Genomic DNA, 24098 nt, shown 5'->3' on the forward strand with positions numbered 1-24098 from the left:
AAGATAAAAGATTCAGAATTAGGTTGTTGAAAACTTATAACAGACTCACATTTCCTTAATTATTTTTCTTGGGATATTGCAATTGGGTTAGTCTAACACAATGAAAAACCATTAGGCTTCAGTAACTGGAGCCTCGCTGGATTAGATTCATTTTTTATGAGTAGACTGGGAGATCAGAAATGAAGCTGTCAGAGACTGAGTTGGGGCTTATTTGTCATATGCTCAAACTAGGATTTTAATAAATGGGAAGAGGCAAAATTGATTTTATTAAGGAAAAGAAAATGAGAATGGAGACACCTGTCCTTTGAGAAAAGACTGTTCACTCCTAGTATGATCATACATTTGTCATAGTAATGCTGAGTGGTATTGGTGATTTGATACAATGGCTCCCCAAATGAGTTTTAGTGGCAAAAGGAAGTTTGGATTGTTTTGAAACTTCAGTAATGCATTGATTTAATCATTCCATATGCCATCCATGTATCTTACCATTGGATCTACCCAACTACCCATCCCTCTATCTGTTCAAAAAATGTTCATTGAACATCTGCTAAATGCCATGCTCATTTGAAGAATCTGGGCAAATTTTAAAAGGAAAGGATCAAGTCATGGAACACTCAAAGAAAGGTTTGTATTTCAGCTCTCTACTGTACAGATAATAGAATCCAGGAAATAAGATATGCATAGCTAAATTGGATTAATGCCTACTCTTGGGTAAGTTAATTTTAGCTACAGTGTAAGTTCATTTTTTTCCAGTATTGCTAATTTAGTACTAAGAGAATTTTTATTCCGTGTGTTTGTTTTGGTACAATTTCACATATATGATGCAGTACATAAGTATGAAAACTAAAGAACAATTTGGATCATTTTTCAAATCTCAGGATGACTTAAGATTGTCAGAACTAAGATAAGAACTGTTCATTTTTTTCCAAACACAAGATCACTGATTCTATTTGTTTATTTGTTTATTTATGGCTGTATAGGCACTTTGATTATCCCAAAATGAAGCACAGAGAAGCTAAGTGACTTTCTACGGTCATAAAGGATGAGCTGGGACTTGAATTGAGTATGCTGAACAAAAGCCAATGGGTTGGTCCATTAAGGTCTATTTACTGTTCTAAGCATTCTTACTTTCTTCTCTGAAAAATGGAAAACACAATAACAAATCTCTAGAGATTGTATAAGAATTGAAAGACAGTATTATAAAAAGATCATTGTTGTTACAGGTATTGAAGTTCTGTTTTCTCAGACTCCCAAGACAAAAACCAAGAGAGTTGCTTTTATTACAAGCCATTCCTTTGTCCCCTAAATCCAATCTCTAGCATTTTCTTCTTCTAATTCTCCCTTCCCAGTATGTTTATGACTTATTCATTCCGCTCCATTTTTGTCTCTCCAATTATGTTAGTCAGAGTGCTGTTTTTTATAATTCCAATAACTGTGTAATTATTTTCCTTGCTATAGCCTAAGCCTAACCTAACATTCTCATATTCTAATTAATACACAAAACATGAGATTCCTATTTCCATTTATCCTTCTTTGTTGCTTATCAGATAAAGACACCCTAATACTTTTACCTTGGTATTTGAGATTTTGAGTCTTTTGGTCCTATTTTCCCCAATTGAATGTGTTTCCTGGTAGAATCTAATGGAACTGGGGGAGCACTTACTGATCCACTGAGAATGTGGTGGGTATGGCTGATATTTTGTGGGAAAGACAGTCTTAGGATTCTCAAAAGGACAGACTATGGAAATAGACATCAAATAAATCCATACATATACTTAGAAGGGAGGGCTCGGACAAAGGTGAAAACAAATCTAGTATAAGTTCAGAGAAGGTTCTCTGAAGCAATGTAACACCATTCACCTCACATCTTCACTATTGTGAATTTTCCTGTTTCCTTTAAAATCTCCATGCAAATCCAGTGATTCTGTTAATCTTTCTCAAGATTGAACTTTAGTCCAACTTACAATATTAAACTTTGCATAATGTCTCTAGCTTCCAAAGATCTTGCCTTTGTTTTTTCATTTTGGGGCATTTGAAGTTCTTTGTTCCTGTTATCAAAGTTGATATTATAAAAGATTATGGGTTTTAGGTTATCACTACCTAATTATTGATGTTCTTATCTAAGAATCCTGTGTTCTTCTCTTTTAGATTTTATATGGTGTTAAAATAAATGAATGTTTCTTTAAGAAGTAGCTGAATGTTCTGGGAGTATGCACATCTATGTGTCTGGAAATCAGTGTAAAAAAACTGGGATTAGAATCATGGCTCTAATACTTTAAGCAAACTTCCTAATGCTTGAAATTAATCTAATCCTATTTCTGTTCACTTGCCTTAAGTTTTATTTGAGCTAAAATTTAACACTATTTCTACTCACATTACAGAAAAACTGATTGCTTCTTGTTCTGGAGGTTTGGTTACATTAACATTATCTTTGTTAATCCAAACCTGCCTATGAAACTCACTTGTTTCTGTGGTTTACCTTCAAGATAATATAGTTAATGCCAGCTTTCCACATAATGCTAAAGATAAAACAACAAAATAAAACTTTACATTTTAGCTCTTAGTATGCCTCTGGAAGGAATGTAATCCATGTAACAAGGTCCTGTACTTATTTTTTTTTCTCATTTTTGAAGTTCTGCTTATAACACAACATAAAAACAGCATACTAAAGCTAAAGAAATTCAGTTAAGGGGGTGAAGTTTTCATAGTACTTAGGTTCCATATTGGTACAAAATTTTCCCAGAATAAATCATGCTAGAGATGTATAGAGAGGCATGTAAGAACCAAAATATAGCATGTGACACTGTGATTCATTTATTTTTCCTTTGTGGGTTAAATTTCAATGCAAATTCCTCTTATAGGAGGAATTCTATAATGGTCCCCTCCCCACATACTATAGCCCCACTCTTGTAAGGACAGTGACCAAACAAGGCTGTAAGGATATAAAGTTCATTTGCCATAAAGTCCTTTGTGAGAGGTTGTCATAAAGCTTCTCAAACCAAAGGAACTCATATTTTCTATATTCTTAGTGTATGACTTCTGAACTTTAAGCATGGTGCCTTTTCAATGAATATGACAAAACTATAACCTGTACAAGAGGCAAGCTCTCTCAGTTGTATTCCTCAGCTTTCCGTTGACTTGTGAGTAAATTTGAACAGACTTATTATACCGCTAGCCTTGGATTATTGTTGCACCAAATTCATCCATTTGTTCAACAAATATTTGGCAGGTGACTACTAAGTGCCAGGCAATATTCCAGAGAATGATTCTGTTAGCTATGCCAACAGCAAGGTGAGCATATCTAATAGACATGAGTGATTCTGTTTGACAGATCGCATAGTGAGTAGAAAAAGAATGTGCATAGTAAAAACCGAATTAAATCTCGGCTTCAACACTTACTAAGGTCTGTCACAAAAATCTCTGAAAATAAATGTCTTCATCTATAAAGTAGTCAAAAAATATTTAATGAGTACCTCAATGTGCAGGTACTGTGCTAGGTACTAGGAAAGCAATATGGTGAAAGCAGATAAGGATTCTGCTATGATGGGACTGTGTATTTCAAGCATTTGAAATTTATGAACACTCTTATTGCACCATTGAATCTTCTTAGTCTGGGTGATGGCTTTAAAATGTGTCCATGGGATTTTGAGAATTTTTCCTCAAAGGGTGAAGCATAATTTCCTCACCCTTAAGAATGGGTCAGACTTAATGATTTGTCTCTAAGGCATAGAATGTGCCAGAAGTGATGCTCTCAGGATCCAAGGTTAAGTCATAGAAAGGATAGCTTCTGCCCCAACTGTCTTCCAGACTCCTTGCTCTGGGGAAAGCTGGGTCCATGTCATGAAGATACTCAGACAGCCTAAGAAAGGGCCTGTGGGGAGAAACTGAGGCTACTCACCAATAACTAGTACCAACTTGGTAGGTATGGGAGCAACCTATCTTCTAGCCCTAGTTATGTTGTGAGATGATTGTATCCCACCCCCAAACCCTGATTGCAACCTTATGAGAAACTTCAGGCCAAAACACACAGCTAAACCACCTCCTAATTTCTAATCCACAGAAGTGTTCATCTCTGTTGCCATTAATTGGGGGTGGGTGTTACAGAGCAATAGATAACTCATATAAACTTAGATAGGAACATCTGACTAAATGTAAACAATTAGGGGAAAAAATCTTTCTAACTGCCTTTAGTTTATTACCTATGTTGGAAAATGCAAAATTAACTCCCCACAGATGGCTAATCCACACTTCCAGGTCTAATATTCAAAACCCCACATAGCCAAGCATGGTGGTACATACCTATAATCCCAGCACTCAGAAGACTGAGGCAGGAGGATTATGAGTTTGCGACTAGCCTAGACTACATACCAAGACCCTATCTCAAAAAACCAAGCCAAAACAAAACAAAACCTGACATGACACAATCCCATCCAAGTTTATTTCCTCTCCAGCAAGACTCTCTGCTTTGGTCAGATGAATCTTCCTATTTTTAGCCAGTTACCCATGAGAAACCCTGCCTCCAAGAGTTAGAGCACACTCCTCTCTTGCTGCCCTTCTTGTTGCCTACCTTTTCCTTCCAAGCATAATTTTATCCCAGGGTAATTCTTGATTACCCTAATTCAAAGTAATGTTTTCCTTTTAAGACATCCAGTAGTTTTCATTGCTAATGCTGCTTATTTAACAGTACTGTTGTCATATGTCCCTGTTAATTAATCAATAACTATTTGAATGTCTATGATGTGCAAAGTACTATACCAAATACTGCATTTCAATTCTGTTCACCTTTTTATTTTTTAAATCTATGATGACACACACCTTTCACATGTGCTTCTGCACTCCACAATTAGATTGTAAGCAACTTAATTAGACAGAAAGCAATCCTATTCTTTATAGCTCAACACACAACCTTTTGATATGAATCTCCAGAGGCATCTTTGTACAACCTCCACGTAGGACAACAATTTGAAAATAGTGGAAAGATGTTGACATTTCTCATTGTTTTGATATTTACAAAACCAGAAGCACAGTGTTATAATGCTAGAGTGTGAAACAGTTTCACTGTGAACAATTCTCTCCTTTTTTATCAATCTGACAGTACTCTCTTCCTATCAATAAGTGTCCTGAAAATATGATCTTCAACATAAAGCATGAAAAACACTGTGAGATTTCTGATATCCCTAGGATTACAGTGGATGATCCAATGCCTAACAAATCAGAGAATGCCAGCAATTATTGAAAATGCTTGCAAAGTTAACTCAGGTGAAAGCAAGATTTTTCCTGAAATTACTCAAAGAATTAAGTCCATTTTCTGGTTTGCTTATATAGAAGTGAGCTGGAGAAAAATGCAAACTGACCTGACATTATGCTTTTCAGTGACAGCATCAAACTTATTTTTACTTTTATCTATTTATTTCTTTTGGAAAACTGTCTTGGCCTATAGCATACATTCTGGAAGGATGCTCACATTAAGGAGTGGGAAATTGTCCTACATTTCTTTCACTTTCATTTTAGAAGGGATCACATCAAAGAAGATTTTTGAGACAAAGTCTGATAGTTTGAGGAATCACTGACTCCATTTCTTTCCTTGGTCTTCCTTGCAGTGGGGAGTGAGTAAGAAGAAGCTGAAGGTTTCCAGTTCCTTCTGTATATCATGGTAGACAAATAATAGCAAAGAGGGAAACTATTCTGGCAAAGTAAATTTTATATAAGAGGCCCAGCCTTACAAGACTTTTCAGGAATTGTCACTAGTTCAAATGAGACTTTTCAGTTTAAGAAACCTGAAGACTGGAACTAGGTAGACACACAGAGGAAATTCTGTTCTGTCTCTGGGTTAATCTTGTGGTCCAGGGCTTTGTAATCTAAGAGACCTCTTTTGCCTTCCTCCTCCTCTGTATACCATAGTGCCTAAATAGTGTGCCCTCCAAGTGACAAGAATCGGCAGAGGAAGCTCTCAGGGCCCCCTTTGTCTCATTCATGCCCCTGCTCCCTAACTGATATTGAAGACTCAATAATCATTTGATACACACTGCAAAGGTCTTTTAATTTTGACATTAAAGGGAAAACAATAAATTGGTTGTTTATATATATATAAATTTTAAAAAGATAATTGATAAGAAAGGAAAAGGTATCTCTCAAACTTGAAGCTGTATAACAATCATCTGAGGAGTTCTTTAAAATTTAAGCTAGTGCTCACCACTGCCTCACTTAGCCCTATCACCACGACCATCACCACCACCAGATGCCAATTCAGAACATCTACAGTAAGACCCTGAGATATCTTTCAACAGACAAACTTAAATTATTTTAGTTAAGGTAGTGTGATTGAGTACATCTATTTGTAAGTCACAAAGATATAGAAAACACAAAGAGGAAAAATGTTGGCAATCTGACTCCTGTATTATTTTCTCTTTAGTTAGGTCCATTTCTGCTCCCCAAATCTGTCTGAAATTGTGTAAATCTCATTTGGGCACTATGAAATTAAAGAGTTATGGCTAACCTTGCATTAAAACCTCCATATTCTAAAGAGTAATTCTCTGGGTTTTTTTTTTTTAAGAGAAATCAGAATTTTAAAAAATATGCAAAGGAAGTGAGAGATCTAGAAAGGAGATATTTTTAAAAACTGAAAATAGCTAGAGAAATCTAGAGAAGTCTATAGACATCTTAGCCCCATAGCATTTCTAGGGCAATCAAGAGTTTATGTAAAACGAGAATGAAGTGAGAGTTTCCAAACCAGAATTCCATGCCAATCCAGTCACCTGCTCCTACACCTCTATGCCATCTTCCACACTGCTGAAAAATGTTACCTGATCCTAATTATTCTGCGTTAGTTGTGTGTGTGTGCATGTGTGAGTGTGTGTATCTGTATCTGGTATTTGCATTTTGAATGTCTGAGAATATATACAGTGAAATGTCAATAATGGTTCTCTTTAAAGGTCAAGATTATGCAGGGATTTCACTTTCTACAATATAAGTACTTGCATTACATGATTCAACTTTTTAATTAGTGAAATTGGACAGAAAACAAATGAACATTTTAAAAAAAAGTTGATTTAGTGAAAAATTCCAGTGGCTTCTCATTCCTTTCAAAATAAAGCCCAATGATTTTGGTATTGATGAAATGGCTTTATTTCCCATACTTTAAACAAATATCCTTTTTTCAGATAAGAAACTCCAAATGCCTGGCACATCTAATTCCTTCCTGTCCTGTGTCCTTGCTCATGTTAGTTTCTGTCTGTAAGAAATGCAAGACATTAGGTGTCTACCTGACAAACTCCTACTCACTCTGCAAAACTCCTGCTAAGACAGGACTTCCATGTGAAACCTCCCTTGATATCCCAGGCAGTGCCACATTGGATCCTACAGCAAAACAGAAATCAGAACAGTGATCCTGATTTTATATATATTTTGGTACTTTGTTCAACATGGGGTTCTTGCGTTAGTTTTGGTTTCTAAAGTAATTGATTTAAAATATCATCAGTCTTCAATACTGAGCTCTGAAACTGTGAGCTGCATTTGCCCTGCTGTAGCCTGAGCCCTGATCCCAGGCAAACTTGCTAACTTCTTGTTTGCTGCCTTTGCTCCTGAAGCTACCTCTACCATAAAATATTCACATTGTTATTGTTCCTGATATACTTATTACTGTCCTCTGTACTTGGCTGATGACGTTCTTCATCAGCACTTAAAGACACACACCAAAGGTGCCCTTTAAATATGATGGCAAGAATGATGTGTGTCAGAAAACTTCAATCAAATCTTTTAAGTTTTCTGAACCTCAGTTTCCTTATCTATTAACAATTAGACACCAGAATATCTTAATGATATTCAATAAATGGTACTATAATTTATACATATGCAATAAATGATAAATAATATATAACTAATATCTAGCACTAGGTAGTTGTTACCAATACTTTGAGATGTATTTAAGAATTGTTAACTCATTTAATTCTCACAACTCTATAAAGCAAGTGCTAGTGCTATAATTGGCCCCAATATACAGATGTGGAAACTGAGGCTCGGGTCCAACAGATTTGTCCAAAGTTTCTGTTTAAACTCAGGAAGTCTGCATCTAGAGTCTGCTTTCAACCTCAATATTGCCTCCCACAGTGACAACAATTTTATAGAGAAATATAAATATGTAAATATATAACCAAAAAAAGTGAAGATTTTTTTATATTTTAAAATGTGAAACTATTTTAAGACATTCTTATTCTAATCCACAGTGAAATTCTAACTGGCCAGATAGCTGGAGAATATTGTGTGCTAAGGCATTTCTTCCACAAGGGCTACTTCACTCTAAAAATACATTGGTTCATTTATCAAAGACAAAGGACATGATGTGACCTAATCAAAAAGAGATGAGAAAACTTGAATAGTGAGAGTAGCATAAAGTGGCTAAGGTTTGGTGGGCCAGGTTTCCTGGGTGATGCTTGGAGGAAAGTTTTAATGAAGAAGTGACTTAGGGAAATGTGGTCAGCCAACCATGTAGTGGGCGCCTCACTTGGTGAGCTTGTGTCTGAGCTCTACGCTCTGTGCATCCCAGGAAGTGAAGGGCAATCAGTCAAAATGATTTTCTTCACTCTGGCCTACAATTTCAAAGAGATATTGTAAACATCAACCAATACTGGCAACCTCAGCAAGTGATGCTACTACACTTATAAATTTTTATATGCTCATTTATCATTGGTACTTATCAGGTAGACTTGGATGTTAGTGCTTCCTATTTAAGAGTTGCAAGAGGCCTCTGTTCATTATGATGAAAGGAAAAGAAAGGAATGAAAAGACAATATCTATCACTCCCATAGCCAACTTCAGTGACAAACTATCTGGGAAGCTTGTCAAGCAGATCACCCAAAGTGGATATGATGCAGAATGTATAGAAAATAAAATAAAGATGCACCCACCACTGTGCAGTCAACAGCTATTATTTACTTTTTTACTTGATAAAGTAAATTTTATTGTATTAAAAGTCAGTACTGGTTGTCATATGCAACTTTGTGTTCTGAGTCTGAGGGCATTTGTTGAGAAATGCTCTTGCCTTGTTGTGTTGCATTAGGTGTGTCCCTCTTCACTGCATGAGAGTCAAGGCAAGAGGTAGGAAAGATGGGCAGCTACCAGTAAGAGCTGTGGCAATCTTTAGGAAATAGTGGGACAGAGCCATGCTAGTCTTCACCTTCCCCAGGCCTGTTTCAGACAGCTCTGCACAGAGTCCTAGAGGAAACAGCCTCCCAACCTATCCACACCTGTTTCTATATGTTTCACAGAATTTTTCTCCATGTTGCCATGTAAAAGGTCAGTAGTGTTTCCAAAAAGTCATGAACTACTGATTTAAGGATGAGGCTTCAAATACAAAGTTCAAAAACTATTCTAGCAATTTTTTTTTTGCTATTTCTTAATCTGGAAGCAGACTATAAAATCTCCTACATAAAAATGTCTCCTATGCACTCAGAATATCCAAGTATTTGTGATGGAAATTCCCAGGTGGACCTAGATGGAAAGAAGTAATAGAGCTGCATTTTCATTTTCCGTTCTCATTATGAGCATTATAGACATTTCTGATAGCATAGTCATGCTCACCAGGATCCTAGAAGCAAAAAACCAAACAAGCTAATTGCTTGTCCTATACTCATCTAATAGTCACATTGCATTTTCTTTTTTACTATCCATCTTTGGACAGATTTTATAATAGATTCTCCAATATCAGTCTTCTAAACTGTGTCAAATTCTGACTAATCGCACTCCTATTTTGTTCTGTATATTAGGAACCATGCTGTGTCTGATATGAGTATGATGTTATGAGGTGATTTCTACTGTCAATGTACTCTCTGACTGATGAGGGAGTCAAGATTACATCAAGCATGCAAATACAATGGTAAGCCAGTACCGCAACAGATTAGATATGAGGGAGAGATGATTCAGACACCTTCTCTTTAGGCACAAGCATCCTAGTGTACAACAGAAAGATAACGGTGGGAAGAATTCTGATTATGAAGTTCTTGATCTCAAAGAGTATTTTAGAGGGAGGTTATCTGATGATGAAAGGTGGATGGAATTAGAACTCTCACTCTTTTCCTCTCTCCTCTCTCTCTCTCTTTCTCTCCCTCTCTTTCTCTCTCTCTTTCTCTCTCTCTCTCTCTCTTTCTCTCTCTCTCTCTCACACACACACACACAAAAAAAAAAAAACCTCCTGAGACAATCCAAGCATGAGCTAGTGGGACTTGATCTCAAGGGATGACTGGAAGAATGGAAAGCACAGGTAACTCTGGGACACATTTCGTAAGATACATTCTGACTTGAAAGCCAGGGGTTATGGGAGGTAAGGAAAGGGAGAAGTCAAAGGTGACTCAGAAGTTTCTAACCTAAAAGGATCTGACTAGTATTGCTGGAACTCACGAGATGAAAAATCAGATGGGCAACACCCAGCAAAAGATGAATGATGATGAGTCCTAATCTCTCTAGAATAAAAAACTTTTATCATACATTTAAAAACCTACATGAATCCAACAAACCATAAAAGAATCAATAATTTCAATCTTCCTTCTTATGTTTTATCCTAGATCTGCTGACAGAGAGAAAAACAGACTGAGTTAACTTTTATAGCCAGATTCAATCTATAAATTTTGAGCCAATCAAGGCAGCAAATAAAAATATTTACTCTGAGTCCCTCAATTTTTACCATTAACTCATGGGAGTACTGGAGAGCAGGTACACCCTAGAATCTTGTACATATGCACCTGCCTTTCCTTCCATGAAAATACCCAAGGAGAAGTCAGCAGAAAAGCCTCATGTCTCTGACTTTCACAACCCTCCTGTGAGATGTCTCATAGGCACTTTCAACATAAAACTACACAATAGCTTCCTCTTAACAATTCAGGCATCATCAGTGAAACAACCTGCATGGGTCCGGCAACTCACCAGTTGATCAGTAATTTTAATCTTTCTCCTCACATTGTTCCCTAGACCTGTTGATAAGCAGAAAAACCAACTGAGTTCACTTTTCAGCAGGTCAACCAATAACAGTGCTGATGGCTAGTATGAAGACCCAGGTTTCAGAACACCCATTCTTGGCACCAATGACCTGGATAAAACCACCAATCTGCTGGTAAAAAAAAAAACAAAACAAAAAACAAACAAACAACAGCAAAAAAACTGCTAAAATATAGGCTCCAGTACACAAATAACCATGCGAACATTGGGAAAATACTTAGCATTTCTGTGACTCTGTTTTTCAGCTTTAAAATAGTTTAAAGACATGATAGGATATTAACTAAGGTAATCTGTGTGAGGTACTAGCACAATGTCTGACACTTGGTAAAGTATTTAACAGATGTTCACTACTATTATTATTTTCATGTATCCCTGAAGACAAAAGGTATGCTTTGGCAGTCAAAAGACATGCTGGGAACATTGGGTAGTCTTGCATTGACCAAAGCTATTGAATCACATCTGGTTGGATATTATTCAGTGTAACCCTATAATAACATATATCTGGAGATAATTCATTTGAATCCTGCCGGCTACCAACCCCTATTTTCTAACATGGGGGTAGGCTGAATTCCTTAGCCTCTAAGTGAGCAGGGATATTAGAAAATAATAGCTTTGAAGTATTGGGGTTTAACTCCATGTATGGTCATATTTGCTAAGTATAATTTCCATATGCTTTTAGTGCTATATTGATCCATTTGTAAAACATTGTCTTTCATTAATGTCACAAAAATGTAACTCCTTGTTCAACATATTTGCATTTTCTGGTGTCTACTTATCTCAGTATGACAGGATTTTACTGTTCTTACAAAATAGTCCAGTCGTAGTTAGATCTGCTTGCCTGAACTTTCAAAGGGAAGCATAGATTAAAAGGAGAATAACTTGCTTCAACACCACAAGTGGGCCCAATTGAAATGCATTTGGGGGAGGTTTGTGTTGTTTGGTTTGCTTTTGCTTCCAAAGAAAGGTGCTCCGACGTTCACCTTTTGACCAGACACTGCCTGTAGAGATTACACATGATTACAACAACTTCAAACTTGGCGCCTCAGCCCATTTCTGCCTGTATGAAAGAGAAGAAGCATCCAGCCTGGGAGGTTTTCCTTACCTGGGATTAGCAATTTGCAAAAGCTAGTTACCTAAACTGCTTGTTGCAACACAAAAGGGAGTGAGCGAAGTCAGATGACACCACGACTAAGCTTCCCACTCTGCACTGGCACTCATGAAGGTGGGATGGCTCTGGCTTCTTCAGTCATCCAAAATTCAGACTTCTCCAGGTGCCCACCAGCCAAAATCATAGTGAAAGGAATCTTGTGAGTCACTGACTATGTTTTTCTGAATGGTTTGTCAAGTTCCACAGACCAGCCTGGTTATATGGGTGCAGAATCTGCCCATGGAGTTATAAATGTCACTCTCATGACAGAGTTACAGCCAAGGGTGTAGTCTAAAGTTTTATCTTTTTTTTTCTATTGCCCAACTGGCACTGTTGCCAAGAAAGGATTTGATTTCTGTGATACTAAGACTATAGTGACACATAGAATTAGTCAGAGGGAGCATTGTACACTGAGTACTAACATCAAGAACGACTCAGATGTACATGCACCTGCTTCTACTATTTCCTGATTTCATGAAAGAGACAACGAAGAGATGTTTATATTTTTGAATTTCTAATATTTTGTTTTCTCATACTAAATTTAGATGATACTAAATTTAAGTGGGTTTGAGATGTTTAGGTGGGTTAAGTGGGCATTTTTGACAACATGGCTTTTCCTTCGGCATGTTTAATTGTGATGTTTAACAGACATCCTTGCAGTTTAAGATGACACTTTTAAAATAAAATTCTCTTCCTAATGATGACTTGAGCCCACTCTATAGGAGAATCAGCAGAACTTGTAGGATCTCATTCAGAATTGACATTCTCTATTGTAATTTTGTTTGTTTATTTTTAAATTTTCTTTTTATGTTTTCACTGGAAAGGAAAAGATACTCAGTTTTAAACGTTAAAAGTGTACAAGTTTGCTTTGTTACAATAAAACTAAATGTGTACACAAAGAAAAAAAATTACTACTAACTACTAGATGTAGAAAATGTGAGTCCTGTAGCTTAACACCAGAAACTGGAACCAGACTGCATGGGTTCAAACCCTGACATCACCACTCTTTGCATCAGTTTTCTCAATTATGAAATGAATAATACAGTCTAAGTGCCTGATACACAGTATGAAATAAAAAAATATTATTATTGTTCTTAGGCAGTTTTAATATCTCAGTATCATAGATAGATATGAGACACAAAATAAAACAAGAGCAACTGAAACAAAACCAGAGTAAAGTATCTAAATCCCACCCTCATCCAGAAGTGATTCCCTCTCTACCATAGTAGAGGAAAAAAGGTAGCTTCTTCTTTTTCTTAAATTCTCTGAAGTGCTCTACAGAATGACACCTTCAGTTATAAAATTGTGTGTTATATTCTATTAATAATAAGATAAGTTGAAACCCTGGACAATTTTTATTTGACTCTTCCAAAGAAGTATTGCCAAACCTAAGAAGATTTTGTGTGTAAGAGGCTAAGGTAGGAGACAGCGCTCATGGACAACATAAGGAAAGGTCATTTGCAATACTTTTCTCTCCTGTCCTACATGACTTAATTTTGGCAAACTACAGTCTCCTTGGGTTCTAGGTTTCTCATGTGTAAAGTGAAAGGATCCCTTCAAGTAAGTTCTGATAACAAGCCAATAAGCTATTTTTTAGACTGAGGCTTATATGGTCTAAGAGACTAGCAAGCATACTCTCAGTGTTTAAACTATCCTGTAATTTGTTATCTCTTATTCACAGATACAATCACTTATTAGCCAATTATTACTACAGTAGGGTAACAGGTACATAGTAAAAAATGGTTATTCATCTGCTTTCAGATACTGTGTTTTTCAGAGTCCTCGAGATTAGATCTAGTAGGTACGTGTCACATTGTTTCTCCAGTTCCTTCCTAATTTAGTGGAATTATAAGAGCTCTCTGTGATTTTCTCCATGAATCTTTAAATGTTATCAGATAGCACCAATTAATTTGACACTGTTCATCTCAAGACCTTATATTTTTCTTTTGGAAGTTTCACAAGAGGAATTTTGTGTAACTGAAAAATCCTTAAAAACATGAAGCTGGTACCAGTGGGTTGTTGAAAGGAACTATTGTTATCACTATTATAAGCAAACTGATCACTAGTATCTTAAACCAGAAAAAAATTAAATAGTAGTCCTCTTATGTGTTGAATACAGTATTACTGAAGTCCATGCATTAGTTCTTAAGCCTGGCACATTTAAGATACAAAAATACATAAATTCCAACAGTACACCATGAGATCAAACTGTTATGAAGAAGTAACATACATACAATGTGCACAGAATTGCACAGAATTGTCTTCCAACAACCTGATAAAAATCTCCTCAACAACTCTTTATAATGACTTGTACAAAAGTCCTTTCAAAATAATGTGTTATTAAAATACAAGGAATCATTTATTCTAGCACCAAGAAATTTAAATTCTTTATACTGAGTTGATATTTTCTGAATTATCCCCATAGTACAGGATTCAAGCAGGTTTAGCCATGGTTTTCATCTTATTTCTTAAGAGTGGGGGATTGAAAAACACCTACTTCTTAAAGTCACTAGCTTGTTTCTCTCTTTACAAAATAATTTGGTATTGTCTTCTTTTATATACTATGCCTTATTTGAAATACAATCAGATTTACAAAAATTTTATTTATAGTCTGGGTATGGAAGTTCATACCTATAATCACAGCACACAGGAGGCTGAAGCAGGAAAATCATGAGTTTGAGGCCAACCTGGACTATATAGTGAGAACTTGTCTCAAAAAAATGTTTTTTAAAATCTATAAGAACCTTTTTAGGAGATGGCCACATATGACACATAAAACATCTAACTTTACTTTAACTTCTCTACTAGGAAAACTGGTTCCAAATAGAAAGAAAAGAACAAAAATGGAAACAGCATCCATCAAAGCATTGGGCTTAAAAACCTCACTCCCTCAGTTCTAAGGACTTTGAGTCTTTGCTGCATTTCTGTACTGTATCCAAAAGAAAATAATGGTTGAGTTGGGCATTCTGCCCACTTTATAACTTGGCAATGACTGCAGCTAACTGAAACAACACTAATTATAAAGGAATCTTCTTTTAAACAAAATCTGTTGACACATTTATACCACTCAACTATCAACTGTGAAGGAGAGAAGAGATTTTTACAGTCCTGGATTCCATTTGTTTGTTTAATCAAATATAAGTCCGTGATTCCAAAGAATGCTGCTGATTTGTGCTGTACATGCCATGACATAAGTCATGATGTAAATAATAAGTCTGTCAAAAATTTATGAAGATTAAAGTACACTTGGCTCCTACATGCTTCATATTTTTCTAGATAAACATTACAGATTCAACTTTTTTATATTTTTCTTTTGTGAGACAGGATCTCACTATGTAGCCCAGGATGGCCTTAAACTTGTGATCCCCCTGTCTCAGGCTCCTTAGTGCTGGGATTACAAGTATACACCAATACACCTGGCTCAGAATCAACTTTTTAATTTGAAATAATAGAAAGAAAAACACAAAAATTATTTATATGTATACTTCCAAAAGGAAACAATATTTAAAAAAATAAATTTTAGAATGAAACTGTAAAGTGATATCAAAATAAATGTCACACAGAATATAAAAGCTACAAAAACAAACAGATGTCATTTACTTACAAGTTGGTTTTGCTGTTGGAGGAAATTTTGTCCGGGTAATGGCCAAAATTATAAAAATAATGACTGGCCATAAAATCAAGACGAGTGTCCAAAGCTGCAAAATAATGATAGAAAAAGTATCAATTATACTACTAAACCAAAAAAACATACCCAAAACAAAAAAGCAACATCCCATGGAGTACAAGTAGTATGTCATACTGTAATATTTCAATGCAAGCTGGATATTTGACTGCCTATCAATATTATTAAGAAAGGAATGAGGGAATTTTTTTAAATGCAGGAGAGTTGACAAGAATGATTTTTCCAGGCTCAAAACCCTGAAATGTTCTTGAGAAGGTCCCTTTCTGGTGATCTCTTATGACTGTCCCAAGAATAATTAGCTTAAAATTCAAATCTTACTAGTAATTTCCTTACCCAGAAATCTTTTAGAGTTTCCCAGTTGTTTATTGCATACAAAATTCAGTATCACTTCAACCTGGATCTAGTTTATAAATTCTAATGCTAGCATACTATGTTCAGCCACGAAGACTAATGTGTGGTCTTGGGTAAGGGGACTCAATAAATACAGGTGAACAAAACAGTGAATGAATGAACCAACAAAGTGAATAATGGAGACAATGAGCAAATGATAAACAGAAACTTGAAGTTCTTTGCAACTCTTCTATACCACTATAATATCCTGTGTCTGCTTCTATCATAGAACTTAACTTACTGTTTTAGTCAACATTTTTTGGCCTCATTCCCCAAATAAATAAGCAGTTCTTTTGTGGGAAGAATAACATTTTACTCATTCCTGAATCTTCCCTACCTGGCAAAAAATAGATGCTCAAGACATTTCTATGAAATAGTTTTACTATTTCATAAGAGGAGCTGCTTTTTCTCCCTATGTAGACATGATTCAGTTCAGAAGTCACTAACTGCTTGATATTTTATAGATCTATAAAATTAGCTCCAGAACAGTGAAAAACACCTATTCATAAGAACATTAACTATGATGTGCAAACAGTTATAGTGCTCACCAAACTACAGGGAAATAACCTGGCCTCTACTTAGTAAAGTTCAAATTGGAATTATGTTTCAGGCTGGTTATGCAGTCACATGATTCCTCCCCCACTTTTCAGAGACAATTTCTTCTACCAAATCTCAACTTTTCAACCTGGGCCTCTGCAATACTCTGAAACAACTCAAACCCAATGGATTATTGATCCTCAAGTGGCTCCTAACCTAAATTTCCTATTAAAATCTTTGTTGTGGGTTAGTGCACTACTCTCCTAGCTGGTAGATTTGACCCACTTGTTAGGCTTTGGGTATAGGAGCAAGATTTAAACAAAATAAAGGAAGAATTTTGCAGTAGATCTAAGAAATTCTAAGGTACTTTGGTCACAGCCAAAATGTATCCAGAGAGGTAGAACTGCTTGATAAAAAGTGCCACTTCTCAGACATTAATATATATACCAAATCATCTTGCAGTATTGTAAACATGCAGATTTGGATTTAGTAGACGTGAAGTGGGGCCTATGAGTCTACATACCTCTCTAGCAAGTTCCCAGGTAGGTGCTGCTGCTTCATGGACTACACTTTGAGCAGAGCGGGCTGAAATGTAAGCCACCTTACCTAACTAGCAGGACAGTTTATAAAGCCCTAGAAAATTTTTGTTTGCAAGTTTCTTTGAGATAATTTAATGGATAGAGCATATGGAAGTATGGATAGAAGGAAAAAGATTATACATATTGTCTCTAGTTTGTAATTGAAATTTCCATTAATGATTGATGCAGACAATGAACAAAAATGTTGTTAGAAATATATTTATCATCAGTACTAATCATGGCTATTTTTAAATCACATTAGGATTTTTGCAGAAACCCCAAAGTGCTATTTACACTCATCACTATGTTAAAATTATGGCTATTCTGGGGATACCTTTTATTTAATAATATAAACATTTTACCATATCATTAAAATTGCTTTTTAATAATTTGACAATTAAAGTTCAACATGATTTGTTTTATTTGTAATCCTACTGGCTTTATTTTATTTTATGAATTTAAAAACAGTATATATACTTAGAAGGCTGTATGCTTAACCAGACTGACAAAGATATCCATTGGATCAAAGATGCTAAGGACTCTTGATCTGATCCAACTTCCTTGTTTTATTGCTTTATTCTCTGGGTATGGAAGCCTAGCATAACTTGTTCAAAGTGCTATATACAATTGGGAAGCAGAGCAGGGGACAAGGATCTGAATCTCTAGATACACAAACCAGTATTTTTTATGATTATCATGCTGCTCTGAGGAGCAAAGAAGAAAGCATTACAAAAATTGTTTTGGAAAGATATAATTGCTGTAGAAATATAGTCTGTGTTGTTATTTTAGCCTAGTCTCTCTGATAGTTAAAAAATTATCCATTCTTTGAAGATCCTGGACGCAAGATATCAATCATATGTTATTTAACTCATTTGAAAAGTAGACTATAAAGAATTAAGATAAAAAATTAATGTTTGTAGATTTACCAGCTCCATATTTGAGGTCATAGTTATTCTTTTTTTTTTATTCATTTATGCATACAATGTTTGGGTCATTTCTCCCCCTTCTCCCCATTCCCACCCTTACCCATTTGCCTCCTCCCTCTCCTCCTCCACCCCCTTGCTATCAGGAAGAAACTATTTTGCCGTTATCTCTAATTTTGTTGAAGAGAGAGTATAAGCAATAATAGGAAGGACCAAGGGGTTTTGCTAGTTGAGATAAGGACAGCTATACAGGGAGTTGACTTGCATTGCTTTCCTGTACATGTGTGTTACCTTCTAAATTAATTCTTCTCAAACTAACCTTTTCTCTAGTTCCTGGTTCCCTTCTCCTATTGGCCTCTGTTGCTTTAAAATATCTGCATTAGTTTCCCTGCATTGAGGGCAACAAATGCTATCTAGTTTTTTGGGTGTCTTATCTATCCTCATACCTCCCTTGTGTGCTCTCACTTTATCATGTGATCAAAGTCCAATCCCCTTGTTGTGTTTGCCCTTCATCGAATGTCCACATATGAGGGAGAACAAATGATTTTTGGTCTTTTGGGCCAGGCTAACCTCACTCAGAATTATGTTCTCCAGTTCTATCCATTTACTTGCGAATGATAACAATTCATTTTTCTTCATGGCTGCATAAAATTCCATTGTGTATAAATACTACATTTTCTTAATCCAGTCGTCAGTAGTGGGGCATCTTGGCTGTTTCCATAACTTGGCTATTGTGGATAGTGCTGCAATAAAGTTGGGTGTGCAGGTGCCTCTGGAGTAACCTGTGTCACAGTCTTTTGGGTATATCCCCATGAGTGGTATTGCTGGATCAAATGGTACATCAATGTCTAGCTTTTTAAGTAGCCTCCAATTTTTTTTCCAGAGTGGTTGTACCAGTTTACATTCCCACCAGCAGTGTAAGAGGGTTCGTTTTTTCCCCAGCATCCTCACCAACACCTGTTGTTAGTGGTGTTGTTAATGATGGCTATTCTAACAGGGGTGAGGTGGAATCTTAGTGTGGTTTTAATTTGCTTTTCCTTTATTGCTAGGGATGGTGAGCATTTTTTCATGTGTTTTGAGGCCATAGTTATTCTTTAAAGAAAGTATTCCTCTGAGTAGGAGGCTTAGTGCCTTGTAACTACTTTTAGGAACACTTACTGGTTTCTCCCAGCAACCTCATGAGAATTCAGCAACTGAGATCAACTACACCAACACAAATAGACATCCACATTCCAATAAGGGGCATATACTATGAGATATCTTTAAATTATCTTTTGATCTCAACCAGCAAAAACCCTTGTTCCTTCCTATTATTGCTTATACTCTCTCTACAACAAAATTAGAAATAAGGGCAAAATAGTTTCTGCTGGGTATTGAGGGGGTGGGGGGGAGAGGGAGGGGGCGGAGTGGGTGGTAAGGGAGGGGGTGGGGGCAGGGGGGAGAAATGAACCAGCCTTGTATGCACATATGAATAATAAAAGAAAAAAAAAGTTCAGGCACCAAAAAAAAAATTATCTTTTGATTCATCTAATTTAATTATTTTTTCCATGAAGATGTTTTGCTAAATTTGGAAAGTAATTTTAAGCATGTTTAAAATCCAGACAAAAGCAGCTTAAATAAGAAAAGTTGAAGGCAATTTAGATTCTGTTAAAGGCAAAAACCATAAGTCCATAAACAAATCCATTATCACAAGCTTTCCCTGGGATTTTGGGCCAGAGAGGTTTAAGAACATTTATGAATACCTCATTTTAGAAGGGTAATAAATACACAGCTCTCTCCACTGTGATCTCCTCATGAATGTTAAGGTTGACAAATTAATCACAAAAAGAAAAATAAGCAAAATTTAAATTTCCATAGCAGCAGGATTATTCTCAACACCATTCTAAATAATGTCAAAAGCAACACGGAAGCAAAAGCAATGTCAAGGATCCAATACTAAGCTGATGAGCAATGGCTTTTTTGTTTGGAGAAACAGCTAACATATTGGTTTTGCACCTGTGGACATAGGAACTACTTAAACACTTTGGGGAAAGCAGTTTTAAAGGTGTAGTGGTTTTGCTAATATTTCAATTACCTCACACTAGCTTTATGCTTCATTTGACATTTCATCCCCCACCCCCATTCTTGACATCTAAGGGCATAATTTACAAATTCCTTAATAGGGCATGGCATTCATGTTCTCTGATTTCTCCAGGGTTTATTTTCTATTGAAATGCCTCATTCTGTTCTTTTTTTTTTTTTTTTTTTTCTCTTTCCCCTAATTTCAAAAGCATCCATTCTAGGACTGAGAGAGCCACAGTGACCCAGTGAGGGAAGTGGGTTTCTAACAGGATAAAGAGGACACTGACAGTAGGGTGAGCAGGTATGGGGTATAGAGTCCCAGTGGAGGCAAGAAGGCATCAGGGAGAAAAGGCTGAGGCAGGAGCAGAAGATTGGGTTCATATGCTGAAGTTGACCAAATTTCCCCATTATGTGAGCCAGGCTTCTCGCTATCCACCAGGGGAATTACAAACATGGAAAAGAAAGCAAATCAAATGAATACCAGTCCATGGTCAAATACCAGCATCAAATGTGACCCACTGGCCAAATTTAAGCATTAAAAATACATAATGATAATAAAATGTCTAACTGAATAAACTAGGAATCCATGAGTCTCTGCAGTTATAAATAAGTACATAAGCACACAGACAAATAAATTGAGTTTAATGAGGAATGGGGTATGTGCATACATTTTCCCACAAGATAGGATAAATTGATATTATGCACCACCTGATGGGATGCAATAGGCAGAAAGCAGCATCATATCCATGACATTTTTACCAAAAATGAATAACCTGACTCTGAAAATGAGAAAACAACAGATACCCTACAAACAACTGGTCTTAAAGCTTCAAGAGTGTGAGAGTCATAAAAGTCAAAGAAAGGCTGAAACGGCTGCAGACTGAAGATGAGAGACCTGAAATCCAGATGTATTGCATGATTCTGAGTTCGGTCCATTTGCTGTAAAGGACATAGTTCCAGCAACTGGTAAAGCTTGAATCGAGTCTGAGGATTTGATAGTGGTGTTAGGTTCTGTTTGTAGAAAATATACACTAAAGTATCCAGGGTAATGGGCATCAATATCAAATGAATCTAGGAGTAGAAAAGTTATTTGTATTGTTCTGGTAACTTTTCTTTAAATCTGAACTTATTTCAAAATGAAATGTTTAGAAATTATTTTAAAAATCTCTGTATTTCTTTTTGAAAATCCAGATCCTATTTTTATTTTTTATTTGTTTTTTTATTATTCATTTATTCACATGTGCATACATTGTTTGGGTCATTTCTCCCTCCTTCCCCGGTCCCCACCCTCTGCCCCGCCTTCCAGGCGGAACCTGTTCTGCACTTTTCTCCAGTTCCATTGAAAAGCAGAAATAAGCAAGAATAAGAAAGATGTAGCATTTTTGCTAGTTGAGATAAGGACAGCTATACAGAGAGATTTCAAGTGTTGCTTTCATTTACAAATGTGTTACAACTAGGGTGGATTCATCTCTAACTCATTTTTACACTGGTTCCTGATCCCCTTCTCATGTTGACCTCTGTCACTTTAAGGTTTCTGTATTAATTCCTCTGGAGTGGGGACATCAAGTGCTTTCATGTTTCGGGTTTTCTATCTAACCCCTTACCTCCCATATATGTTCTCCCCTTGTCATGTAACCCAAGTCCTACAACATTGCTGTATTTGCCCTAGGGGATATACACAAAGGAATGCGACACAGGTTACTCCAAAAGCACCTGCACACCCATGTTTATTACAGAGCTATTCACAATAGCCAAGTTATGGAAACAGCCAAGATGCTCCACTACTGACGAATGGATCAAGAAAATGTGGTATTTACACACAATGAAATTTTACTCAGCCATGAAGAAAAATAAAATCTTATCATTTGCAGGTAAATGGATGGAACTGGAGAACATCATTCTGAGCGAGGTTAGCAAGACTCAGAAGACCAAAAATCATGTGTTCTCCCTCATATGTGGTCTTTAGATCTAGGGCAAATACAGATCCTATTTTTAAAATAAAGCAAAAGACAGGAAAAGAGATGACAAACAAACAAACTTCATATGGAGGACTTCTACCCTGCTGCATGCAGGTGTTGAGTTTGGGGAAATTAATGAAGATGCCAGGGTATAATTCAGTGATGCAGTCAGTGAAGTCATCTACTCAAAACTCAAAGTTTAAATTTGATGCAAGTTATTGAATCAATAAAATGTAAATTTATCCCAAATTTTCATTTACAGTTGATCTGTAGTAGCTATTAACTAAATTGAATTATCCAGTAACATCTGTCTCTGTATTTGGTAACAACTATTATTTTAAATCTTTGAACATCTCATAAACCCAACTTTCTAAACAAAGCATGTAATTTCAATTGTACATCATTCAGACTCTGATATCTTGTCAGAACCCTAATTCCTGTGTAATTCCTGCTAGTCCATTTCATTTTGTTTGTATCTAGCATTGTTACTATTTTCTTACCAATTTCACTCAAAGGTAAATATAGAGTTATCTTAAACAAAGAAAAATACCATTTTACAAAAAAGGAGATTAAGAAGGTAAAACAGGTCCTGTCTGGGAGATGGTACCAGTGGAAAGTGGGGAGGATATAAGGAAATGGTGAAGGAGGCTGAATGTAGTGGAAATATTATGTACTTGTGTACTAAAATGGAAAAATGAGACATGCTAGAACTATTCCGGTAACAAGGGGATAAAGGAGAATGATGGAGGGGTGAGTTCAACTAGTATATATTGTAAATTTCACAATGTACCCCAGCACAAAAACAATATAATAAAAAAGAAGAAAAGATGATAAAGGTAACTTTTAAATTGATAGTTTTACTATATATTTTAAAACTTGAGGAGATTTCTTTAAAATATCACTTGGAAATTGTAAGAATTTAAATACTACATCTTCATCAAATGAAGCTTACGGAGGAGCTCTGTTTATTGCACACAGATAATGTGAGGGTTGTTGCTTGTAATGGGATTTGAATACTTTAAAACAGAGTATGTGTTCTATTTCATCATAGACACCACCATTCCGTACCTTCTTATTCTTCAAGTACTTCACATAGTCACATTCACTGTCTTGCCCCCTGTGGATATTTGAGTTTGCACCCTTGCATTAGATTTGTCAAAAGTTGGTTATGTCATAAATGAATGATACCAAACATCAGTACAATTTCTAAATTTCATTAGAAATGTTTTTGCCTAACTCTGAGAACAAAAATAGGATAGTGATTCTCCATTTCCCTACGCTATAGTCTTGGAGAGTCTTAGAGTTCAATATACAATACATTAATCATTTATATAAAGTTTGTACATCCATTAATGCAACAAAAATTGTTGATCATCTACTGAATACCAAAAACTGGGAATAGCGCAATTAATTTCTCTGTCTTTTGAGAAAACATTAAGAAAGACATATAACTGAGTATAATGGATAGTCTATGATGTAGGAAGTAAAGTGTATGAGAAGAAGATGATTCAAGAAAAGATGAGTCCAATACTTGAAAGTTGAAAAAGGGTGAGGCAGAAGAAAACATATGTGTGTTGGATGGAGTGTGAGGAAGAAGTGGGACTCTTTCAAACAAAGGAAACATTTGGGTTAATATCCACACATGAGAAAAGGGATAGAATATTCCAGGAACAAAATAACTCCAAACTGCTGCATCAAGAATTAAGGAACAATTTGAACTGGGGGCATGGTTCAAGTGTTAGAATGCCTGCCGAGCAAGCACAAGTTCAAATCCCAGTTCTGCCAAAGAAGAAAAAAGGAATTAGGGAAAAATGTCTCTGCCATGCAGTTATA

General features: G+C 36.0%; 1 protein-coding gene across 1 annotated transcript in view; it reads right to left on the bottom strand.

The window, feature by feature from the left end:
* Abca12 (ATP binding cassette subfamily A member 12) overlaps positions 1-24098 on the bottom strand; it is a 172886-nt gene that overhangs the window by 143242 nt on the left and 5546 nt on the right. The window contains exon 2 of the mRNA XM_074071660.1: positions 15738-15831. Within this exon, the coding sequence (XP_073927761.1) occupies positions 15738-15831 (94 nt within the window). The remainder of the gene's footprint in view (positions 1-15737; positions 15832-24098) is intronic.

This window comes from Castor canadensis, chromosome 4 (genome assembly GCF_047511655.1).
Source record: "Castor canadensis chromosome 4, mCasCan1.hap1v2, whole genome shotgun sequence".
Classification (NCBI taxonomy): Eukaryota; Metazoa; Chordata; class Mammalia; order Rodentia; family Castoridae; genus Castor; species Castor canadensis.